The sequence below is a fragment of the Phaseolus vulgaris genome, chromosome 2 (genome assembly GCF_051622355.1).
Source record: "Phaseolus vulgaris cultivar YP4 chromosome 2, ASM5162235v1, whole genome shotgun sequence".
Classification (NCBI taxonomy): domain Eukaryota; kingdom Viridiplantae; phylum Streptophyta; class Magnoliopsida; order Fabales; family Fabaceae; genus Phaseolus; species Phaseolus vulgaris.
The window spans coordinates 11,648,904-11,675,369 of NC_143499.1; the positions used below are offsets into that span (position 1 = coordinate 11,648,904).

The window sequence follows — 26,466 nt, forward strand, 5'->3', positions numbered from 1 at the left end:
ATATTCACCAACACAAAATTATTTTTCATGATACAACTATTAAATATTAACATTTTGTCTGTATTTATTCATGTAATTGGGTTGCATTGGATTTATTGGTTTCAAATTGATGAATAACAAAAATCCCAAACGCAAGGTTGAACAGATTCATGGTTTAACTTGCTTATACCTAATATAACTTAAGGTAACTACCAAATGTAATTAACTGGGTTGAAGAGATTTATGGTTTAAGTGCAACTTGGTTATAAATAATATAACATGTTGTGATACAACAGGAATAGACAGGTGCATGGTGAAATGATTAGAAGTATAATGAATCAAAAATCACTTTTTAATGATCTGTAGAAAAATCTCATTCCATGTATCTATAGGCCCTGGCAAGCACCAATGAACACAATCATTTTGCACATGTTCTGGGACCCCATTAGCAAATGGGAAGGGATTCATATAAGGACCAGGGTGACCATCTGGTCTCAACAATGCCAACTTTGTCACATCAAGTATATCTAATCTAAACCCTCCAAATTCACTGGCTTTTGCCTTTGCATTCTCCACTTCTTCTATCTCAATCTTTCTGATCTCACCATCCATACCTTCAACTTCCTTCTCCTCCTTCTTATAAGGCTTAGTCTTCAAACAAGTTCCAGCCTTATTCCAATCACCCTCAAAATGAGCAGGTGAAAATGTCTTCACAATCACATCAACTTCACTCTTTCCTTTACTCCTCTTTCTCTCAATTATGCTACTCAGAGTAGTCCTCAAAACCTTCCTTAATGGAACATAAAAATCCATCTGGGTGTGATTAAGATCAGGACAATTTAGGCTTCCTATAACCAAACCATCCTCGTAGTAAACAGAAGGAAGCAAAAACCAATGCCCATATGACACTACAATCATGTCAAACCACTCTATATCCCTTGCCCACCTCTCATTAACATGATCCAAATACATGGTGTTGTAATAAGGCCCTTCATTTGATCTTTCAACCCCTTGCACAAGAAAAGGCGACCAATACAAGGACAAGTTTGCATTGTGAGAAGGGAAGTGCCAACGACGAAATTTGTTGTCGTTGGCACTTTTGTAGACAAGGTTTGGGGTTGAAACAGTGGCTAACATGCAAAGAAGAGACTCAAGTTGGTTCCTAGCCAAAGAGTCCCCAACAAATGCTATGTGTTTGTTCTGAACTAGTTGGAGAAAAGTGAGAGGTTCAAACCTTGGAAGATTGCATTCATTGGGCTTCCATCTCCAATAGAGATAGCCCATGTCAGGCCTTCCATTAGAGATGCATTTCTCACTCTCTTTTATTGTACCACATGTAGTTGCATTGTATAAAGGACCACTTTTGTCATGAACCCAATCACCATTAGAGTAGTCACATGAGTGATGGTAAACTTTGTCCTTTTCTGCCAAAACCAAAGATGAAACAAAATCAAGTCTAGTCAACTACCATCTCACTAATCCAACTAACTAATGACAATTATGAGCAAGTTAAAATCACAATCCTCCCCAATCCAACTAACCTTTCTCTCTGTTACTCCAAAAATATTTTAAATATTATTTTTTTGTAATTTTTCAATTAAAATTTAATTCTGATTAGAGAAGAGTTTGTTGGTACCTTTTATTTTAAAAAAAATGAAAAAAGTATGTTTTTTTATGTGCTTGTTATTTTTTGTTTTTTTTTTTAAATCTACCCATTTCATAAATAAGCGATTTTTAAGAAAACAATTATATCATAAGCACTTAATTCTAAATTTAACCCAACTAACCCTAAAAGAATAATATTCAAAACTCCTAAAAAACTGTATTAGGTTGTTTCTTAGAGTACAATAAAATAAACCATAATGTTGGTGCAACTTACAGGATGCAAGACAATCCAAAACAAAACCACAAGCAATTCTATAGTTTTAAGAGAATGCAGTTCATGCACATACCTGTAGAAAAAGGAGATGATGAAGGCAGAGGAGGAGGAGGAGAAGAAAAAGAAGAATGGTAGGTGGTGGTGGTGGAATGTTGAGTAAGGGAAAGAAGGTAGAGGTATGTGCAAAGCAGAGTTGCAGGAACCAGAACATAGAAAGTGGAGAAAACAAATCTGTTTGTGAAAAAAACCAATCTATCTTTAAGCAACAGTGTGGTTCCCATTTTTCATAGCCTTCTTTTCTTTCTTTGTTTCTTCCCTTCCTTCAGCTCCTGATGACTGTTTTCTGGTGTTGTCGGTTGAGAAGAATGAAGAGAAAAAACAACTTCACACTGTGAAAGTCATCAAAGAAAGAAAAGGGATCCATGATTTTGTAGTTTCCTCTGTCTTCAAATTTCTTTTGGCTTTTTACACACATCAGATGGCTATTCAATCATTGTCCGGCCTTATTTAATGCAGAGATGATAGATGATAAGGTGAGAGAACATGCAATAAACGTTGGAAAATAAATTAACATTATTGTGAACGAACGTTGTTGTTATTTTTCTCTTCATTGTTTGGTCCCTACTCTGTTTTTTTACTTTTGTAAACTTTTGTGGAACTGGTACTTTATTCTGTCGGTTTTGGAAAACCTGAACTACTGTGACTTATTAATCTTTCTATTGCTCAAACTAAAGAGAGATCCATAGTTGATAAATAGGACATGAACTTGGATCACGGTTTCCTGTTTGAAAACAGGTTGTAAAGGACAAATTCATAACTCCTTTCTTCAATTTCAAAATCACTTTTTTGTTTCATTGTTTAATTTCAAAAGCACTTTTTTCTTTTCAATTTTACTGTTTTTAACGGTTTTCTCTGGTCTTATCTGTATATTTACTGAGAAGGTTACTGATATTTTTACATCCATAAAAAAGTACACATTTCATACTTAAAATAATAATATTTACTTTATTTTTTAATTTAATTTTTTAATATATCTTATTATATTATTCAGTGGATTTAATATTTTTAGGAGTGTCCAAGTATTATTTTTCTGATAAGTTTTTAAACCCCCGCTGAAATAGGTCAATATCAACGGAAAGTATAAATTTTTTTAAATAACAAGTGCATCAAAAAGGAGTAAAAATATCATATTCTTTCTTTCCACAGTTCTATGTTTTTGGGTATAGGTGGCGTCTTGAATCAGGATAGGATTTTTTTTCTTTTTCACTACCTTTTATTATGTAAATTAATTTGACAATTGCTTTTTCATAATAATGACGAGGGATTAATCTAAATCTTAATCTTATATTTGAGTTTAATGACGAGGGATGTATGTTTTTTTTGTTCCTGCTAAGAAGATGAGACCTATATAACTATTGAAAAGTTTCGTCTTCCTTCTTCTTGTTAGGCGGTGAGTCTATGCTTCCTCTTCCAAACTTCTTTTTACTCCTTCCAATCTCAATTGCTCGACCACTCGGTCTTTTAGAGAATACCAAATGGGGGTACCTGCAGAAGGCACTCCGACGTTCAAGTCATCAAAGACAATTCAGTACTCGGTTGTCATAACACAGTAATAAATGACGTACCTGCTTCTTGGAATGTGTGCTATTTATATTATTTTAATGGGCCTACCTTGTTGGGTCAGATTAGTGAGGTGGATTGTGCTTAGAGGTGTATTACCTAGTTCTTAATGATGGCTTAGTTTCATTGACCTTGATTGAGCATAATTGGACCGAAGGTGTCGGTCAGTCCACACGGGCGTGGGACATTCGGTCGGCTAGGTTGTGGGAGCCGAGATATGGTATTGATCGTTCGGTCCATACCAGTACACTTGTCCCCCATGCTCGAGGATAACTTCATTCGAAGAGTCTTGGATGTCAGGTGTCTATCGGGCTTTTGAGTTTATTGTGACTGTTGGAGTTCCCGATGCCTGACGTGACTTCACGCAGTACCTACGCGCGTGATATGACCCGCATTGATGATGGGCTTTTGAGCGTGAAGCGTTGGGAGTCGTTGGATCTGAAGGATGTAATGGTTGAGATCGTTGTGACGCTTCGTCTTTCAAGACCATTGGAGGTTATAAATAGCGGACCCAAAAGTGCCGAGATACTGTGTTATCTCTCTAATATTTGCTCTGAGACCCGAGCGTTCTCTCGTCTTCTTACTGTGTTTCGGTGTTTCGGTTTTACATAAGGTTAGTTATGTTTTCCTTGTCTCGACTTACTTCTTCTTCTTCGGCTCCCCCTTCTCCTCTTCCCGTGCGTCCCTCTTCTTCTTCATCTTCGTCTTCGTCTTCTGGTTCTTCTAGGACCGATTCCTTATCGGTCAATGGGGTTGAGGTATTGCACCCTGTAGAGGTGGTTAGGGGAGACGATCTGGTCAATGCTGTCGATCGGTTTGGCTTCCTTGAGCAAGTCATCTCTCAGGCGGAGTTTGACTGGGCAGATCCCAAGGTAACTGGGATCGCCTCCGTCTACTTAATCGAGGACTCTATCGCCAAGTTTTTAGGGAGGTATCCGGTTCTGAAGGCGAATGCTCGCTCGAGTTTCTTAAGTGTTGAACCCTATCTGCCGACCAAGAACGAGAGTATGAGTCGGTCTGCCACCGGTCCGTCTTTCTTCAATATGTACTCGTGTCTTTTTTCAAACGTTTCTCTTCCTTTTGATAGTTTCATGATGGGTGTCCTTCGGATGCTCAACTCTAAACCCTAAACCCTAAACGTGGCCCCTTCCCAACTTCACCCGAATATCTAGGCGTCCATTCAGGCCTTTCGCCTGATATGTGACATCCTACGTTTGCACCCTAGTCCTTCTTGTTTCCTCAGTTATTATACTTCTCACCCGGCCAACCCTGTTCTATGGCACTCACTGATCAGACGATCGAGTAATGTCATTTTTAATTTTTTCGCTACCTCTAATAAAAAATTCAAAGAAAGATTTTTCAAAGTTTGTATTCGGCCGGAGGCGACGTCGTATTTCTTTGATGAAACCGGTCGGTCGAGGTTTCCCTTGTATTGGACCAAGAAGCCTCGTGACTTCAAAGAGTGGCATCGGTCGACCATGGGTGCCGAGGAGCTAGAGATTCTCTTGCTCTTCAATATGCTCCCAAGGAAGCTTCCTACGCGGAAGTTGGATGGCATGTATGCAAAGGCATCGTGTTGGGCGGCCATTAAGGTTATGCTAGTTTCATTTAACGTCGGTCGATATTTTTTGTTTCTGACTAACACTTTGCTTTTCTTTGCAGAACTCATGGATCATGATGTTCCCTAGGCGAGCGGTATGCTCGATGCTTTCAGGAATAGGGTCGCCCAACGAAAGGGTCGGCCTAGCATCGAAACCCTAGATGTCGGGAAGGGGTCGATCGGTCATGCTGGCTTTTCTTAAAATTCAAAGAAGAGGCCGAGGGAGCCGAGTAACATAGCTACAACCACTCTCTCCCCCAGCTCCCTGCTAACGCCTCCTCCTCCTCATTGAACCCCAATTGATGTTGACTCGCCTCTGACGAACGAGTTCAACCAACCGATCGCCCCTCTCGAGCCGAACGCGCCATGGAGGTCACCATGTCACCCTTGGCGGTGTTGTGGGGTGACATGCAATTTTCACGAGGGGTAGCGTCGAGATGTTGCTGAAGGGTAGCGTCGAGATGTTGTGTCACGCCTTTATCATGGTCCAGCTAGGGTCTTAGGACCGAGACAACCATGCCGAGGAGATATTCCGGATGCAACATGAGCTTCGATCCTGAGAACAAAGTGTTCGAGGGTCAGATCCTGCCAAGGGTGAAGGTGAGAGCATTGACGGTCGCGGTAAAGGAGCAGCTGCACTGACCGGGGGAGCTGAAGGTGAAGACCAGTAGGACTAGGTTTTCAGTTTTTGTTCCCTTCGGGTAGGGTGTGGCCTTTATGTACTTCTTCCTCCAAGGCTGGGGTGTGGCCTTCCCCACATCTCTTATTAATGAATCGGTCGTTTCTTTCAATATTGTTAATGGTCGGTCGGGTAATTAATTGATTAAAGAAAATTGAACAAGTCAAGCTAACGGTCGGTGACTTATCTGAACAATAAAAAATTGGACTAGTTAAATAAGCAGTCAGACTTCGCTCGTAATTCTTTTAAGGTTTAGGCTTGGTTTTGATGTAACCAGTTGTAAGGTGCCAGTAGGGTATGCCTACTAAGGCTTCATCCAAACCGAACTGAATGTATAGGTCGTCGACAGGGTATGCCTATTGAGGTTTCATCTAGACTGAACCAAGTTTGTGAGGTATCGGCAAGGTATGCCTATTAAGGCTTCATCCAGACTGAACCAAACTGTGAGGTGTCAGCAGGGTATGACTGTTAAGGCTTCATCCAGACTGAAACAAGTTTGTGGGGGTATGGGCAGGGTATTCCTGTTAAGGCTTCATCCAGACCGAACCGATGTAAAACCCTACAAGCTCTTATGGCTTAGTGAAGAAGGAGAAATAGTTGTTAATAAACAAGTGCTCATAGCCTTCTCAATTGGAAAATATAAAGATGAGGTCTTGTGTGATGTTGTGTCAATGGAAGCCACCCACATTCTATTAGGAAGGCCATGGCAATTTGATAGAAAAAATTTACATGATGGTCTTACTAATAAAATTTCTTTACCTTCCAAGGGCATAAGATCATATTGAAATCTCTCTCTCCAAAAGAAGTACATGAAGACCAAGTTAAAATGAAAGAGAAGAGAGAAAATGAAAAAATGAGCGAAATGAAAAAAAAGTGTTAAGAAAAGTCTTTTCATCTCCTCCAAAGAGGTAAAAAAAGGTAGCTCACAAGGCTCTCTTTATAGCCTATCCTAGGAAAAACCTATAGAATGAGTCAGCGGTAGATAGTTCTAAATGTTTGGATCCTTTGGTAAAGGAGTATCAAGATGTATCCAAGAGCCTCCCAAAGGATTACCTCCTATAAGGGGCATTGAACAACAAATTGGTTTCATATTCAGGGCTTCTTTACCAAATAGACCAGCATATAGAACCAATCCAACCGAGGCAAACACAAATTCAACAACAAGTTGAGGAGTTAATAGCTAAGGGATGGGTCCAAGATACCATGACTTCTTGTGCTATGCATGTGATTCCCTTCCCTAAGAAGGATGGGAATTGGAGGATGTGTATGGATTGTCGCGCAATAAATAACATAACCATCAAGTATAGGCATCTCATTCCTAGATTAGATGACTTGTTGGATGAGTTACATGGGTCTCAAATCTTCATCAAAATTGATCTTGAAAGTGGGTATAATCAAATCTGGATTAAACCGGGAGATGAATGGAAAACTGCTTTTAAGACCAAGTTTGGGTTGTATGAGTGGTTAGTCACGCTCTTTGGCTTAACCAATGCTCCAAGCACCTTCATGTAACTTATGCATCATGTTTAAGACCTTTTATAGGCAAGTTTGTATTAGTCTACTTTGATGACATCCTTATCTATAGCTTGGCCAAAGAAGACCATAAAGAGCATGTTAGACAAGTCCTAGAAACCTTTAGGAAGGAGAAGTTGAATGCCAATTCGGAAAAATGTGTCTTTGCCATAGACCATATAGAGTTCTTAGGGTTTGTTGTGAGTTCCAAAGGGGTGCATGTTGATGAGCCAAAGGTGGAAACAATTAGAAATTGGCCTACACCCACCAATATTAGTGAAGTACGAAGCTTTCATGGATTAGCTAGTTTATATAGAAGATTTGTGAAAGACTTTAGTACTACTGTTGCACCTCTCAATGAGATAGTAAAGAAGGATGTAGTGTTCAAATGGGGCCAAGAACAAGCAAATGCTTTTGAAACCTTGAAAGACAAATGAACCAAGGCACCCATTTTAACACTTCCCAACTTTACTAAGATATTTGAGATTGAGTGTGATGCCTCTAACATAGGCATTGTGGCTATCCTCCTTCAAGAGGGTCATCCCATAGCTTATTTTAGTGAGAAACTCAAGGAAAGTCACCTCAATTACTCCACCTATGACAAAGAGCTTTATGCTCTTGTTAGGGCCTTGCAAAATTGGCAACACTAACTTTTTCCTAAAGAGTTTGTGATACATAGTGATCATGAATCTCTTAAATATTTGAAAGGCCAAAACAAGCTTAACAAGAGACATGCCAAATGGGTAGAGTTTATTGAGCAATTTCCTTATGTGATCAAACATAAGCAAGGTAAGTCTAATGTGGTGGCATATGCTCTTTCTAGAAGACACGCCTTGCTTAATGTTTTGGACACTCAATACTTGGGGTTTGATCACATCAAGGAAATTTATAAAGATGACCTTGATTTTTCTCTCATCTTTTAAGAGTGCTCAAAGACTTTTTCATACATGATGGTTTTCTCTTTAAAGGGAAAAGACCTTGTGTGCCCTAAGGGTCTTTGAGACAATCTCTTGCTAGAGAGGCATATGAGGTTGGTTTAATGGGACATTTTGAGGTAGCGAAAACCTTAGATACATTGCATGAGCATTTCTTTAGGCCCCACATGCACAAATTCGTACATAACTTCTGTGATAAGTGCATAGCATGTAGGAAGGCTATGTCTAAGGTGCAACCCCATGGTTTATATACCCCTCTTCTCATCCCGAACATGCCTTGGATAGACATCTCTATGAATTTCGTTTTAGGTCTTCACAAGACATTTAAAGGTATGGATTCTATCTTTATGGTAGTGGATCGCTTTTCTAAAATGACCCATTTTATTCCATGCCACAAAGTAGATGATGCTTGTTATATTAAAAATCTCTTCTTTAAGGAAGTTGTTAGATTGCATGGGCTTCCTAGAAGTATAGTATCTGACAGAGACTCTAAGTTCTTAAGTCACTTCTGGAAGACATTATGAGGAAAACTTGGCACTAAACTCTTGTTTTCTACTACTTGTCATCCCCAAAATGATGGTCAGACAGAAGTGGTCAATAGAAATTTGGCCCAAAGGAAATCCAAACTCCTACCATGTGGTGATGGTCCTTTCCAAATCATCAAAAGGATCAATGACTATGCTTATGAGTTAGATTTACCTTACACGTATCTAGGGAGTCATTCTTTTAATGTTACTGATCTAACTCCTTTCTCTGCAGGTGTTGCAAATTCATGGACGAATTCTCTCTCACTTGAAGAGCATGATGAAGACCTGCGAGATAGAGCATCCCCTGACCAAGCCCAACCCTCTAGAAGGATGACCCGGAGATTGAAACAGGATCCAAGGCTAGGTCATGACCCACCACTAGCCAGTGCTTCAAAGCCCATCATTCCTTAGAGGATCACCAGGAGTAGAGCCCAAGCCATGGGAGTTGAGCACCAGCTAGTCTCTTTGTTTGTAATTTTAGTAGAGCATGGTCCATTTAGCATAATAGGGGGTGTATTTATCATGTTAGCTTGTGCCTAGTCCACTAGGGTTAGAAGGTAGCCCTAACTTCTTGAAGCTAGGACTAAGGGTCAGCATTGACCTAGGTCAAACCCCTAGGTCGCCCCTCTCATATCCCTTTTTCTACCCCTCCCCCACCTTGCCCACCAAGGCACTCATTCCTATAAATAGGGTGCCTTGCCTCATGTATTTTCACTTGATTTTGAATATAGTAAAAAAACTCTGCTTGAGTGATTAGTGAGCTTTGTCTCCTAAATGAATTGGGGTCTTATCTTGAGTGTGTGAGCATTTCAAGTGATGGCTCTTCCTCACTTATCTTGGAGTTTCTCACCCTCCAAGTGGCGTGTTCATCTTTCCCAATCTCCATAAGCTTTCTTAATCTCATCTTTTCCATTCCTTTCCATTTCGCCTTTTACTTTCTTCATTATGTTCTTGTTTGTGTCTTTTTCCATTCAGTCATCTTCTTCATTCCTTGCTTAATTTTATGCTCTTTAATTTTCGCCCTTGCATCATCCACGCCATATTATTTTCTTTTTTCTCTTTGCCCTTCTGAAGTGAACCTTCACACTTACTTAATCACTTGGTTAAGTTCGTGTCCAGTGGAAATCTTCTTAGGGTTCTCACCTTAAATTGCTAATTCAAAAATCATAAACAAGAGCAACCAATTAAAATGTGCAATCCTAAAAATCAACTCACGTCAAGTTTCAAGGTTTGAGAGGGTGTTGGTGTCAATTTCTATATGGTTTACTAACGAAGATTCCTCACTCAATAAAAGAAGGAAGTTATGGGTTGCACACTTGTGACTGAGAAAAACCTTTCATCACAATTGTAACAAAAACCAACAACCCTACGTTCGTGATCTTGGGCTGATGTAAGCTTTTTTATAGGAATGGAAGGAGTGCAAGGGGAAGTGTAGAAGTGGAAGTAGAAAGGCGTGGTGGAGGTAACAAATGAGTGGATGGTTGGGGTAAAGTGGGTGAAAACTGTAATGGACGTTTGGAATCAGTAATTTTAGATTCCATAAGCTTGGCTAGTTCAATGGCCTGTGTCATGGAGGTGAGTTGTAAGACATCAAGTTCCTGTCGAATCTTAGGGACAAGGCCAGAGATGAAATAATTAAGTATCATCTCAAGAGTTAACCCCATAACCTGATTGTAGAGTTTTTCAAATGCCTTATGATAATCTGTAACTGTGTTGTGTTGGCGCAGTTTAAATAACTCTGCCTAGTGATTAGCGTATGTTGAGGGTCCAAAACGTAGTTTCAAGGCTCTATTAAAAGAAATTCAATCACTAAGTTGGTGGTTTTGATACATCCATTTAAACCAACTTAGTGCATCATCTCGCATACAAAAAGCAACCATATTTAAATGAGAGTCCCAGGGAATATTGTAAAATTGAAAAAATTGATCAGCTTGGAATAACAAGTCTAAACCATCAAAGAAGGAGAGTTGAATTTTTGGTGGTCGTATTGTGGTAGAAGGAAGGGGAAAAGATGAATGGGGAGGTATAGTTGTGGTTGTTGAGGTAGTGAAAGTAGCATGGGAGTTATTGATAACAGGGGGTGGGATGGAGGATGTGACATCAAGGGAAAAGTTGGTAAAATGATAAGAAAAATCAACACTAAGGGAAATAGAGGTGGTTTGAGATGACAAGGTGGTGAAAAGGCCAGTGAGGGTATGAGTGATTGTATCTTGTTTTGATTCCAAAGCATCTTGGCATGCTTCTAAAGTTTCTTGGAGAACTTGATAATGGACCGTGTAAAGTTGGGTTTGGAGGGTGGCTAATTTGTCAAGGATGGATTGGAGGGTATCCTCCATATCTTTGGTTGGTTTGGGAGGCATGGAGGTGGGTCAATGAAAGCACCAAAATGTTACGTTGATGGGTGAAAGGTAGTAATAGATGCAGGTAAGGAAAATCATTGGGAAAAAGAGCTAACTAAGATATGAAAATTCTAACAATATTATTCTCTGTCTCCTTTAAATACACATATACATTTTATAATAGCCTTGTCAGCTAATAACTATGAGACAACTTTAGCTTTTAATAGAAAACATAACAAAATTATGACAACCCATTTTTTTTTAAGATGAAATCTCAGAACCTTGTAGGCTTTTCTCTATTTCAAAGGGGCCTTAATGTTTAAAGGGGCCTTAATGTTTTAGGCCTGTGAAAGACCGCTCAACTTGAAACATTTGACAATAGCCAATAGACTTTGTAGCAGCTCATCTGGAAACCATGTAAACTCTTCATTTTCAAACCACGGGGATTTAAGACTACTGAGTTTATGAATCGAACATAGAAAATCTTGGTTACATTTCCCATGTATACTTAGACCAATGATGATTTCAAGATATCCTTTAAACTTCAATGCTCCCAATCTGCCAAATGGAACCCTTTACTTTCCCTTATCAGAGAAGCCAAGCTTCATAGTGAGCTGCAGTTATTCAAAGATAGCTGTTGTTAGGCTACTTCTGGAGATGAAACATTGGTCTAATTTGAATATCTGCAAATTCCACAATTTACATCAGGATTCTGGAAGAACTTTGAACTCATTCCAAGAAAGATTCAAGTACTTGGATGTTTTAAATGATCAATTGAAGATGGCAATTCTTCTCTTGGTTGTTAATGAAGCACACAAAAAGAATGACTTTTTGAAGGCATGAGGTGAATAATGGTAACTATACCAAATATCAACACGGTGTACATATGTACTCAAGTTACTTGATGCAACCCCATTAGTCATCCACAGATGGTTTGAGACATGGTGGATGCTTTCAGACAGTAGTCACACCGTTGTCTTTTGTAACGCAACAAACATCTTCTGCAACAGACTCTGCAAGATCAAGGACAAGATAATCATGCTTTTTGAAACTTCTAACTTTGCCAAAAAATGATATTTTATATAATTCATTCTACACACCATCACCAACATCTTCAGCTTCTGATATTCTATTGGGTGGTGAAATGAATGCATTAGCCATCCAAAGCTCAATTATATATTGCTTCTCTATTTTTTTTATCTTTGGGAAATATTGCACAATAAGCAAAACATTGTCTGAGTTTTAGTGATAAGTTCAAGCACACAGGTTGCTTTAGAACCACTCTTTTTCCTCTCTTTCTAAATCGTAAAAGACCTCCCAGTGCCTTGGCTGCAAGAGGTACTCCACCACACTTCTTGACTAAGTCCTTTCCTAACTCAATCTGGTCCAAAGCCACGGTATCTAAACAATTCCTCCTAACAATCATTGTCTGATAACATTGATAATTCATGAGGGGACACTGATCCCATGATTTCCACAACTTTGAAAGACGAGTAGTGACCAAAATGGAAGCACCTTTCGCCCCACAAGCCAGTATGGATTTCAACCTCTGCTAGTTTTCTTGATCTTCATCCCATAAATCGTCTAAAACATGTAAATATCTTTTACTCTGAACCAAATTTTGAAGTCTTCTTTGTAGTGACTGCTTTAATGATGATAGCTTTTGTCATTCTCTTCAAACTAATGTTGCTTTAAAAATTGATATTAGAGAGGCCTTTGATACTCTCAATTGGAATTTTGTTACTGAATGTTTTAAAAGTTTTTGGTTTCAATGATAAATTCTGCAATTGCACGTATATAATATTGAAAACTGCAAAACTTTCCGTGTTGATTATGCAGGTGCTACATAACTATGGTAGTATTTGTAATCAATTTTTTGGATAGTACAAAATTCAACAGAAGCAGAATTTGCTTGGTTTTCAGTAAGGTTCTTTACCCTTCAATTATATTGGTGTGCCTATGTTCAAGGGAAAGCTTAGGAAATCATATCTTATTGAATTAAATATTTTTGTCTCTTCACTTTTAAAAAGATTTAGTTCAGTGCCTAATGTCTTAAAAAATCAATGTTACTTTCTTCTGTCCAAATCCAGTTGATATTCGAGCATAAAAATGTACGTTTGATTCCAACATAATTTCAGCATATTCTTTTTGTCATCAGTTTGATTTAGACGAAAAGTATAACATTGATTGTTTTACAAAGTTAAGGACCAAATCCAACCTTTTAAACATAGAATGACCCAAATCAGTTATAGAAATAAAATTGGTATATGATATAAAGTTGTTTTTAATTATAGATATATTCTTTTGAAAATTACTTTTTAATATTAGAAATAAAATTGCTAGTTGTTCCACTTCCGCCACCCCTGTGCTCCTCCATCTTACCACCCGTTTTAGTCGTTGGTTTAACTACCTTCTCCATAACCACGCAACATAGGTTAGTATTTTTTTTCAATTTTATATATTTTTACAATTAGTATTAATATTAAGATTAGATTTTAAAATAAAAAATAATTTTTTATTTCACTCTAATATTAATATTAGAAATAAAATTTTGTAATTTATTTAGAAAATTAAAATTAAAAATTAATATTAAAAGTGAAGTTAAGATTATTTGAATTTTTTGTTTTTTATTTTTAATTAATTAATATGTAAAATTATTTTGGAATTTGAAGGATTGTAAGCATATGGATATACTGTTATTGATGTTTCTTAATTGTGATTTTATGTTTTTGATTGTTATATAATTAACGTATTAGTGGGTCTAAGGCTGTTTGACTCTCGATAATATATTGTGTTGTATATTGCAGTCTGATATATCTATTTATAAACTACCGGGGAGAAAATAATAAAATTAACAAAATTATTAAAAAATGTCACATATTACATCAATTGTGGTCAGACCAATGTATTACTAAGCCACAAATGATGTAATATGTACCTTATTTTTCTCTTAAGTTGACTCTTTTAATCGCACTTTTATATCGACCAGTGTTTAAACTTGATGTAATATTTATGTACTTTTTATCGATTTTGCAACTGATGTAAAATGTGTTCCACTTTCTACTTCGTTGGTATATATATTAGTGGTAGAATCGAAGTAAAAACTCACATATAATTTATGTAAAATGTATAATTTGTACTTGTGGTTTCTTTTAATCTCCTTAACACATTCATTTGAAAAGAAATTTGTTAGTCTTCATTTATGAATACTAGAAGAAATTGTGTCAACCCATTAGTAAAATTGGCATATATTTGACTTTAATACCATAGAACATATGAATTTCTAAATAAAATAAGGGTAGTAAAACAGACAACCTGACCTATTTCAGTCATTCCATTATTAACTTGTTAAAAATGAGATAGGACGAATTGATCCATCGTAATAAAGTGGGTTAAATTTTTTGATTCGTCTTACCAAAAGTTAGGTTGGAGTAACAAATTAGTTAACCAACTTTGTTTTTAAATATTGTTTTCTTAAATTTTATTTTTTAAATTTTGTATATTTAAATTTATATATATATATATTAAAACATTTTATATAAATATTTTCCAAAATTTTAATTGATTAATTAATGTACCTAATTAGATAAATTAAAATAATAGTTACTTTAATATTAAATTATTTTATAATAATTAATAAATAAAATTTAGTTTATAAGTATTAATGATTTAAGTTATAATAATATTTAATATTTGTATCATTTAAAATATTATAATAAAAAAAATGATCTTTTAAATATTTTAATTTTAAACTATTTGGTATTTGATTTGCCACTTTAATAAGATAAACGACTGATAAAACAAATCAGTAAGTTGAAAACACTAATTAACTAGCAAAAGTTTGACAAATTGACCAGACTAATTTCCGAATTAGTCAAATTAGTGAGTTGAAAACACTAATTAACTAACAAAAGTTTGGCAAATTGACCAGACTAGTTCCAAAGTTAAATATTTTTATCACCCTTGCCATAAAATAAACTGTTAATAACTTGTAAAATATTTTAAAAAAAAATAGCTTTACAATATACGTTCCAAATCAAATCACTGTTTTTTTTGTTCAAGACGAGAATATTCTCTACAAATTTGAAGTCCCTAGTTAATTTAGTTTTCTCAATATATAAATTAACACTGCAAGTTTCAAAGTTACTGAAAATATAGAAATGAAGAGTTACATTCAACACTCCATTAATGCAAACTGTTTATAAAAATAAAATAAAATAATTGATGCAAAGTGTATTTTATATATTTTAAAGGATAAAAATAAAAAAAAAAATAGTCCAGTAAAGGAAAATGACATATTAACTTTGATGAATGAATATTGTTTAAGAAGAGAAATTGGAAATAAATGAAAGGCAAGCATTGCGAATAACATAAAAGGATACCAGAATTGATTCCTCACTAAAACTCTGTACCATTAACCTTGTTGATTCAGTGATCCTCGTAAGTTGGGATATATGCCTGTTCCCGTGATCATGCAAAAATAAAAACCAAATCCCCATATTCATTCCAACCTTCTTCACCAATACATATGCATCAAAATAACGTTATCTAAAAATATCATCTTAATAAAACTACTCTCATACCCAAACTCTTATTTGGGACACTGTTTAATTTACTATACAATACATTATGTTATTTATTATTTTTATCTTGTGTGGTCTCGGTCAAATAACTTAATTAAATTTAATAATGAAGTCTCATTGTTATTTTCACCAGATTTTATTATAATAATGTTATCATCAGTTTAACAGAAAACTACATTAAAACATTATCTTCTAATTAAACAAAGAACTGTTAAACTTTAATATAGGCAAAAAATAGGTGACTTTATATTTTTATATATTAAATAAAAATAATAATAGTGATTTCATTATTTAAAATATTTTATAACTATTTTTTATGTAATTTTTTATAATTTTACTTTTTAAAAATATTTTTTTTTATAATTTTCTTTTGTAAAGACGCAGTTTGTGTGTGATCACTGTCACATTAGAAAGCATTTCCTAATTGAGCAGAGGAAGGGAAAGCATCCAATAATGACAACTCAGAGGCAAGTGACATGAAAAACCATGGATGAACCAGCAAAAGAGCGAGGGAGACATGACGGAGAGTTCTGTACCAATATTTCACAATTTTGCTAAAAAATAATAAACGCTTGCACAAAACCTGCAAAACTCACAATTTACACTCACTCTGCACCTTCCAATTCATTTTTAAACAAAACATTTCACCCTTTCTTTATCTACATTTAGAACTTAAAATCAAGCTTAAATTATTTCTACTTTTCATAAAAATTCAAAATTGTTATGACTCTGTTCAAAAGGGTAGTTGTAGTTTAAAGTTTCAAATTCTGGGTCAAGGTAAAAGACCATGCTTTTGATCATTTGCGTCACTAGTCAGAACTATGGTACAAATGGGTGAGAGAAGCAAAAGTATGGTCAAATGTGAAACTTTCTTATGTGATAAAACAAAGAAAAGGTGATTATTTAATTCAACACATTTTAATTATCTATACAAAATTATATATTTTCACCATGTTTTGCTGTGTTTTGGTATACTAGTAACATTTTAAAAAGGTTATATTATATGCTGAAGCGCGTAAGAGAGACTCTGTTTTTAGGAGTTTCTGATTAATTAGTTAAAGTTTTGAAAAATATTAATAGCTGTGGTCAAAGAACAAATATAAAAAATTAAATCAGAGGTTATGAAAGGTTAAGGTGGTACTTCTTGTTAAATGCAAACACTAGCAATAGTAAAATAATATTTTAAAACTGAGATTGGAATATTGGAGTATTATTGCAAATATAAAAGCAATGGTCACTTGGTGAGAGAGCAATTTGGTTTGTTTGTTGCTTTAGGAGGGGTGAAGGAGGTGTCTGACTCCTTTTGCTTTTTTCCACATTCTGTATTTGTTGGGCCAAGAAATCTCCCTGCATTTGCTGCATTGCATAACGTTACTGACAAGGTGTGTCTGTCACCCCTGAACTTGCTCATTGTCCTTTACTGCATCCCCCTCCATTCCCTAGAGAGAACGCTAGGAAAGTGTTCATCTCGTTTCTTCTCTTGTTTTCCACACCATTGCCATTTATTTTCCTGCTATATTTGTCTGTGGGAAGACAAAGTTCTGGTTTTCTGCTAAGTGGTATTGTTTGTTACTTTAGATCCTTTTTTTTTTTCTTTTTGGTTGTTGAGTTTTGAGAGCATTGGAATTGACTAAGTTCATTGGGGTCAGGGAGGTAGTAACATGGCAGGAGCTGCACCACCACCCAAACCAGAAGAGCTTCAGCCGCACCCTGTGAAAGATCAACTTCCAAATGTTTCCTACTGCATCACTAGTCCTCCTCCTTGGCGTAAGTTCACTGCTTCTTTGACCCCTTTTGTTTTATTTTGTTAAAACTTGATCTTCCTTTTTTTCTTTATTTTTTTATGGGTGGTTATTGGTAATGTGCTTGATGGGGATGCTTTTTATTTTATTATTTTGGAAAAACACTTTTTAAAACCTTTTTTGTTTCCTGGGGTATGGTATGGAGAAGTAGAAACCAACTAGTTTGTTTTTTTTTTCTCTTATTATTGATTATTTAAATAGTGTGCATTCATTGTCATTGTGATTATTGAGTCTAGAATTTTGATGTTAATGAAGCGGAGGCGATTCTACTTGGTTTCCAACATTACCTGGTGATGCTTGGCACAACTGTGCTAATACCAACCTCTCTAGTTACTCAGATGGGAGGAGGAAACGTAAGTCTTGACCAGAAAGAAAGAAAGAAAAAGAAAAAGTAAATGGTTTTCAATGATGTTTTGTGGTTCCTAGGTCCAACTAAGTTCTCAATTGTTCTTCAACAGGAAGACAAAGCAAAAATGATCCAGACCATGTTGTTTGTAGCTGGCGTGAACACATTGTTCCAAACACTATTTGGGACTCGTCTACCTGTAGTTATTGGAGGATCCTTCACCTTTGTGCCTACTACCATTTCAATAATTATGGCTAGTCGCTACAGTGACATTGTGAATCCTCAGGAGGTTGGTTCATTACACTGTTATGCATTTTTGTTGTGTCATCATCCTTGTTTATCTGATTAGTGATAAATATGCAGAGATTTGAGAGGATAATGCGTGGGACGCAGGGTGCGCTTATTGTTGCTTCGACACTCCAAATTGTTGTTGGATTCAGTGGACTCTGGCGCAATGTAGTCAGGTTGGTTCCTGTCTAGATCCGTGAATTGTTTTTCCCTCCATCTTGTAGTTACATTGAACTTTTTGAGATTATCCACGCAATACTTATACTTTCAGGTGTTAAAACTTAAAACATGTTTCTATTTTACTTGTTTGGAACCAGGGCTGGCTCTAATTCTTTTATAAGTGTACTAATCCTTCCTTCATTTGATAACTCCCACTTAGTGATCATAATTAATTTCAATTACACTGATAGATAGGATTTTTACCATTATGCATGTTATTTTCTGAAATAATTTTGGTGAGTAATTTGCTGTACTTTTATAGGTTCTTAAGCCCTCTCTCAGCTGTTCCCCTGGTTGCTCTGTCAGGCTTTGGACTTTATGAGTTGGGCTTTCCTGTGGTACTGATATTTGCAACAAGAACTATTTCTTATTTCTTTCCCACATGTATGAATTATATAATTGGTTATGATTCACACTTTCTTGATTATGTCTTTTTGAAATCTAGCTTGCAAAGTGTGTGGAGATTGGGCTGCCAGAAATTGTAATCTTACTAGTATTTTCACAGGTGATCTATAATTGTCATGATGTTAAATTACCTTTCCTTTCATCATTTGGAACAGGTTTAAAAATAACCCTGAGTACCTAACACGCACCAAAGATGAAATTATGTTACTTGTTTTACTTTATTTTCTCTAATTTAAATGTTATATTCTAAAGTAGTGGTATTCCTTTGTCTAGTACATTCCTCATGTGATGAAAGGACAAAAGTCTATCTGTGATCGGTTTGCAGTTATATTCTCAGTAACAATTGTGTGGATTTATGCTCATCTTCTCACTGTGGGTGGAGCATATAAACATGTACCACAGACAACTCAGGAAACGTGCAGAACTGATCGTGCTGGCATTATAAGTGGTGCACATTGGTAAGGGTGTGATTTTTAATTATAGAAACAGTTTCTTCTTCATGTGGCTGTATATTTTGGAGGACTAACTTGATAATGCTTGAAACTCGTTTTAATGTTTTGTTATTTGGGTAAATGACAAGGAAAAATGGATTTAATTTGGTTAACTCATAAGTTTTGTTGCTGATAAAATCTTAAATTCAGGATTAGAATCCCATATCCATTCCAATGGGGAGCTCCTACATTTGATGCTGGGGAAGCTTTTGCTACGATGGCTGCTTCATTTGTTGCACTAGTAGAGGTTCGTTTATTTTTATGCATGTGAATACATTTGTTGCTGTTGAACAAGTGCAGTGGAATTCTTAAACTTTGTCCCTTCTGTAGAAGCCTGTAGTTGTGATGCGATTAGCCTTCTTCCTGCAATTATTTTGAATGCAATCTGTTGCACTTGACTCATTAGTCTGATAATATTCAGAGCACTTAAGTTGAGAGAGGAATGCCTTTACATTTTCTCAGTAATCTAATTATATTTTTTCTTATTGTTATTAAAAAATGAATGACTTCTAGACTCTCTCCTATCCTCAGTCTAACATTTTAAAAACATAAGTAGTTATTCAAAGATATTAGGAGCTTCACTTCAAGAAATTTGTTATTACTTCGTCCAAATTGACATAAACAAAAATATAAACAAAAGTAATGTAATCATGTGAGTGCATGATTTCCGTCCTTTCATTCTTTCTCATACCTATGCAGTTTGTTGCATACTTATATAATGATTGTTGGTTTCTCATGCATTTCAATTTTGTACAGTCAACCGGTGCTTTTATTGCTGTTTCAAGGTATGCAAGTGCAACTCCATTGCCACCTTCAGTTCTTAGCCGTGGTGTTGGTTGGCAGGTAAACACGGTTTATGAATTGCAAATTTCCCCCCACCTAATTTGTTTGTTTCTATTAAGTAATATATAAATTATAAAAATTGTTTTAAAAATGACTGTCAGCATGTATCTTGATCATGCCTTGTTGGTTTTCTGTTGGCTCTAGATTTTTCCTGTGGCTTTTTTCTTATTGTTTCTCCATCATCACTAGTTGCTACTTCTCATGAATTAGGGGGTAGGAATTTTGTTATCTGGGATCTTTGGAACCGGGAATGGATCATCAGTTTCCGTGTAAGATTCTTATTCAAACTTACATGTGCTGGAGGTATCATTTTCACAGTAGGAATATATATTATACCTAAATCGTTATAAGAAGAATTCTTGGCTTTTTCCAGAGAAAATGCTGGACTCTTGGCTTTGACAAGAGTTGGTAGCCGAAGGGTTGTTCAAATATCAGCAGGATTCATGATCTTTTTCTCCATACTTGGTTAGTTAGGCTTGTAATTTTGATGTTTTTTCTCCCTGATAAACCAACCAATGTAGTTACTATATGTGTATGTGGGTGTACAGGAAAATTTGGAGCTGTGTTTGCTTCAATCCCAGCTCCAATAGTTGCAGCTTTATATTGCCTTTTCTTTGCCTATGTGGGTATGTATGATCAACTCAAGAATCTGGTTTTTCTGCATACTTTCATTAAGTCCTTGTTATTATTATCATCAAAATTATGTCCTGCTGCACAGGTTCTTCAGGCCTCAGTTTCCTTCAGTTTTGCAATTTAAACAGCTTCAGAACTAAATTCATCTTAGGATTCTCTATTTACATGGGCCTCTCTATACCACAATACTTCAACGAGTACACAGCATTCAAGAACTATGGTCCAGTGCATACCCATGCTAGATGGGTATTCAGCTTCTCTCATTTTTCATTGTTGAGTGTGCATTGTTATTTAAACTTCATAGTACTTGCCAACTTAAAAGTATCTCCTTTTGGCAGTTCAACGACATGATCAATGTCCCATTCTCATCAAAAGCATTTGTTGCTGGTTCATTGGCACTGTTCTTGGATGCCACATTGCACAACAAAGACAATCAAACTCGTAAAGACAGAGGCATGCATTGGTGGGACAGATTCAGCTCATTCAAGACAGATACAAGGAGTGAGGAATTTTATTCACTTCCTTTCAATCTAAACAAGTTCTTCCCCTCTGTGTGATTGGATTGGACCATGCTGCTGGAAAGTTATATGGTGAAGTAAAAAATTGTGCACCCTTCAATAACTCACTGTAGGTACTACATGGTAACTAAGACTAATTTAGAAATCATCAATTTCTTCATTCTTAACTATAAGCAATGTAGCGGCAACATGAACATCTTTTTAACCCAGGCTTCTTTCTTGCGAAGCTAATACTTAATTCTATCACTACAGGGTTTTTTCTTTCGTTGTGTCATTAGTGGTGTTACGTAAATTTTATATTCTTAAAAAAATAAGGGGAATAATTTTCATTATTTTCTGAAATAATTTTCAAAAAAAAAGTTTGTAAAATTTTAATTCTAACATAAAATGTTCGATTGATCTGAAGTGTCAATTTGTTACGCAAAAACTCACTTTTTATAATATATATATATATATATATATATATATAATCTCACAAACTTTTCGTAATAAAAATATTAAAAGTTGTGTTGAAAAATTATAAATATTAAAATAGTTGTGAAAATAAAATTAGCTTTAGTAGGAGTTTTGTTATGTTTTGGAAGAAAAACTTTTATGCTCTGTTTGGATCCTTTTATGATGGAGTGGGAGAGTGAATGAAGATCTTTTGTTTGGATCATTGGATGAAAATGTAAACAAGAGAGTGAGTTAGGTGAATTTTTCTTTTAAATTGTAGAATTTTAAATGTTATATACAAAATATAAGAATTTGAAATCATTAATGTTTTTAAACATTAAAATTAGTAATTTTCAATCTTATAAATGAGTAAATTTTAATTTTGATAACTATAAAGTATTTTTTTAGTTTTAATCTTTCTAAAAGTTTATGTATAATATTTCTAATATTTTAATTTATTATTTTTCTCTAAATTCATGTTAAAGTAGATAATGATATTTAATTTAAGGATCTAGAATTTGTTTTCCAAAGTATTAGATACTGATAATATACGGCATACCGTACACACTCACATTAAAGGTTATTCGAGATGATTATTTTATTTTTCACTGAATATATAGGTTGTTAAATAATATCATATAATAGTAGAAAGTAAGAATAAATTTAAGCTTTTCGTAACATGAAATTTATTTTTTCTAGAAAATAAAATAAAAACTTATTAAATTTTCAGAAATGGTAGTTAGAAAAAATAAAACGCAAAAGACTTATTAATAAAGTAGCATAGATTTGGCCTGCTTTTGTATCTTCATATCTTTTTTGGCATTTTCATAATTTATTTTAAATCACCTAATTCAGAATAAAATTTAAATAAAAATACATTAAAAAAATATGTTTTTTTTTCTATTTAAAGGCTTCGTTTTTCTCCTTTTTATCGCGCAATCAGTCACGACCTGTTTGCTTCAATGGATTTTATATAAAATGTGATTTATTTTCTAATTTTATAGTATATGTTTAATATTTAAAGAAATTATTTGAAGTTATATTTTTATTTAATTTGTTGTATTTATATTAATATATTTCTATGTATAGTTATTATGTTTATGAGTTATAATTTATTTATTATGATTTTTTTTTCTATTGTTAATTACGTTATATTTTTTTTTAGTATTTTTTATTTTTCATTACTACAGGGTTTATAATTTTAAAAAATAATATTTTTTATTTATATAAGATTTGATTTATTTTTCAATTTTATAGCACATGTTTAATATTTTAAAGAAGTTATGTTTTTATTTAATTTGTTGAATACATTTTTTTTTTCTAATTATAATTTTTATATTATACATATTTACATTTAACATATATTTTTTTTCTATTTATAATTTTTAAATCTACGAAATATGTGAAAGTTGTTATTTTTAAACAAAAACAACTCATTTTATTATTATTTTTTTTTAATTGACAAGGGTAAATATGTAAAGTAACATTTCACACCTTAAAAAAAAATTAAAATTCTCTCACAACCATCACATCACTCACAAACTCCTATAAACTTTCCTCATACATCCACCCTAACATACTCCAATCCAAACACCCTCACTTTCTTCACACTTTCCTCACACATCCTCATACATCAACTCCCTCAAATCCTCACACATCCTCATACATCAACTCCCTCAAATCCTCACACATCCTCTCCCTAATCCAAACAGAGCCTCAATGTTTTACCTTCCTCTTCCAAACCTCTTACTACACCCAGCTGTTCGATCACTCGGTCTCCTAGCGAATGTCGAATGGGATACCTGCAGAAGGCACTCCAACTCAAGTCAGCAAGGGGACTTCGACACTCGGTTGTTAGACACAGTAAATAATGACGTACCTGCTTCTTGAAATGTGCGTTATTTATATTATTTTAATGGACCTATCTTGTTGGATCACATTAGTGAGGTAGATCGTGCTTAGAAGTGTATTACCTAATTCCTAATGATGATTTAGCTTTAATCACCTTAATTGAGCGTAATTGAACAGCAGGTGTCGGTCGGCCAACACGCACCGTTGAGCACATAACATTATAGTTTTCAATAAACTTTTTCGAAATTTATGAATGGGAGAAAGTATTAGGATTTTTTTGTAGCATGAACTTAATTAATGTTTCCCATCCTATTGATATTTGATATTCCCTATCATTTGAATTAGTAACTCTACCAAATCCTGAGGTTGATCCTAATTTTTGTTAGTCTTGGGTTGTTGAGGAGCATCATCACTGTTTCTACCTTATAGATTTAGAGAGCAATTTTTTTACGTATCATTATATGGCTTCCAATCATTCTTTGTCATAGTAACAAAATGGACAGTAAAAGTTATTTTATTATGTTAAGTGATTAAAGGACATGATTTATATGAACATCAGAACGAACATCAAATTTAGCCTTCAAAACAGTCAACAATTAAAATTAACAATAATTATAATATATTTAAATTATAAATTAAATTATAGTATAATTTTATATATGATAACCTGAATAATGTGTTTAAGTATATCTTTTTTATAAACTTTAGGAATTTTCCTCCAACTAGAATAACTGATAGGAAATGCATTACAGTTTCTTGTAATACTACCTAAGAACCTATTCAATAATGCTCCACCATCTGCAAATGGTTGACCCTCATTATTCCATTGCACAACAATCCTTTCATTTGGAGGTAGATGTCAAACATCATTTGTTCTTAGTTGTTTTGTGTTTCTCTTCCTTCCTCATCTGTGAAATATTTAAAACATTTGTCTTAAGGGATATAGGACTAAACCAAAAACTAATATTAAATATATAACTATATATAACATTGCATGCTTTTAACAAATTTATAGTGGCTTTATACAAATTTCCATTTTGAACTTGATATATAGTGGCTTACCAATGACATCAGCAAGTCATGCTCTTTTGCAGGTTGTAGGCATTTGTTGATATGTTTGGAACTCAGTTTCTTCATTTTCTTCCTCTTCATTTTTTGAATATACACACGATGTACCAGGTATTGTTGGTCCAGGTACATGTACAAATTGATGTGGTGACTGAGAATTATATTGAGGTGCAATTGGGGGTTGAACAATGAATGTAGCAGTAGAGTTTGGTCTGTCTAGTTGAATATATCCTCACTTTCAAGGTTCCTAAAAATAAATCAGCATAATGAAAAAAAAAAACAATTGTGGCTAATGATGTGAGAATTAATAAATTTGAAAAATAAGTGAACTCAAATTACTTAGTTGAGATGCAGTTGGAGGTAGAAGGGGAGCACGTTCAATACTTGGTTGAGGTGTCGTTGAAGGTCCAGGGTAAGCATATTTAGTACCTTGTTATGATGCATATGGAGGTGGATGGGGAAATGGATAAATATCATAATTTATATTTTACAATTTATAAAAAAAAGGAAAAATGGTCCTAGAAAAATATTTATTTATTTTTTCATTCCCTATTTAGTGAAATGGACATGTGAATGCAGATATATGAAAGAGCCATTTAACAAAGTTTTAACAAAGAAAATAAATATATAAAACAAGGTAAAAATAGTGGCATAGTAAGAACAAATATACGAAAGAGTCATTTCACAAAGTTTTAATAAAAAAAAAATATTTAAAACAAACTAAAAATAATAAACACTAGTAAGAAGCACAACACCATTCCAACAAATCACAAAACAAAAAAAATACCTATGCCCTCCAATTGGCCAACCTAACAAAAGAAAACAAATTACAAATTAACTTTGTGTTCTCGTCAAATAATATTAATTAGTTATATATTCCACATATACTTTTATACGTGTTTTGGCTATTAGAGATTAGTGGGAGTCAATGTGCCCTAATGACAATATTTTAATATATCATGACATAAAGTATGCATATTCTATTTTTTAATCTTTTAATTAAGGAAACTGAAAAGATCAAAGAAAAACTTATATTCATATAGAACCTTGCTTTATAAAATATATACGTGTTAAATTACTATATCTAAAAATTAAATTAAATTAAATTAAACTTTATTTATATAACTTAAATTTTAACATTATTTCTAATTTTTATTTCGGTTAAAGTTGGACCAAAATTACTAATATTAAACCACAGGTTATCTTCATTGTTCCTTTTCTGTTGCGATCACAGTTTAATTACGAAGAAGAAATAAGAAATTCTCAAAAAAGACACCAAGGAAATAGCATGACTATAAATAATGTCATGTATCAAATTGACAAATAGGAGAGACTCCGGAAGGGTTATAATAAATATACTAAAAGGAATAATTTATTGATAAATTATTGTTATTATTGTTTGGGCTCAAGAATCTTGAATTGAAGCATTCTCAAACATTTAAACAAGTAGGCTTGAAAGATAAAAATGATGTACCCAAAATTGAAGATAAAAAAAGAAATTATACTTTTTGAGATTATTTACGTATCATAAGATTGAGATAAACTAAAAAAGACAGAATAAACATATGAATGAGATGTTTAAAAAACTGATATTTAAAGCAAAATAAATGTAATAGATATATTAGGTTTAGGTATGTTGAAGTGGTTAGCAATGTTGATTATTTAAGTTTTAGAGAAAATGTATGAGTCAACGGTGATTAGGGAAAGAGGAAAAGAAAGTGAAGAAGTTAAGAGGAACAACAAATTTGAAGCTTGGAAGGAAGAAATAGTATTCCATTTCATTCCAATCAAAATCAATTATTTGACCTGTCTCACATTAACATTAGTAAATGCATACACAATTTTTGTTTTGTTTAATTCCCGTGCCTATAAGAAAATTGTAGGTAAGAAGAAAGAAGTTTTATTCTCTTATGG

At 34.2% G+C, this 26,466-nt stretch overlaps 2 protein-coding genes across 3 annotated transcripts; one reads left to right on the plus strand and one right to left on the minus strand.

Annotated features, from left to right (window-relative positions):
- Positions 1-290: 290 nt before the first annotated feature.
- On the minus strand, positions 291-2,412 carry LOC137810656 (xyloglucan O-acetyltransferase 1). Its single transcript, XM_068612042.2, has 2 exons — positions 1,932-2,412; positions 291-1,403 (listed from the first exon to the last, which is right to left on the minus strand). The coding sequence occupies exons 1-2, from the start codon at positions 2,137-2,139 to the stop codon at positions 325-327; spliced, it is 1,287 nt and encodes a 428-aa protein (XP_068468143.1). The 5' UTR covers positions 2,140-2,412; the 3' UTR covers positions 291-324.
- A 14,396-nt stretch (positions 2,413-16,808) lies between these two features.
- Positions 16,809-21,460, plus strand: LOC137810657 (nucleobase-ascorbate transporter 7). 2 transcript variants are annotated; one of them, XM_068612044.1, is made up of 15 exons: positions 16,809-17,035; positions 17,303-17,420; positions 17,711-17,808; positions 17,914-18,090; positions 18,165-18,265; positions 18,571-18,646; positions 18,754-18,813; positions 18,987-19,171; positions 19,355-19,451; positions 19,961-20,047; positions 20,258-20,316; positions 20,421-20,512; positions 20,596-20,673; positions 20,766-20,926; positions 21,019-21,460. In XM_068612044.1, the coding sequence occupies exons 2-15, from the start codon at positions 17,315-17,317 to the stop codon at positions 21,235-21,237; spliced, it is 1,596 nt and encodes a 531-aa protein (XP_068468145.1). In that variant the 5' UTR covers positions 16,809-17,035; positions 17,303-17,314; the 3' UTR covers positions 21,238-21,460. The 2 variants fall into 2 exon arrangements, with proteins under 2 accessions (XP_068468145.1, XP_068468144.1); XM_068612043.1 differs by having other exon boundaries at positions 16,905-17,212.
- Positions 21,461-26,466: the final 5,006 nt, after the last annotated feature.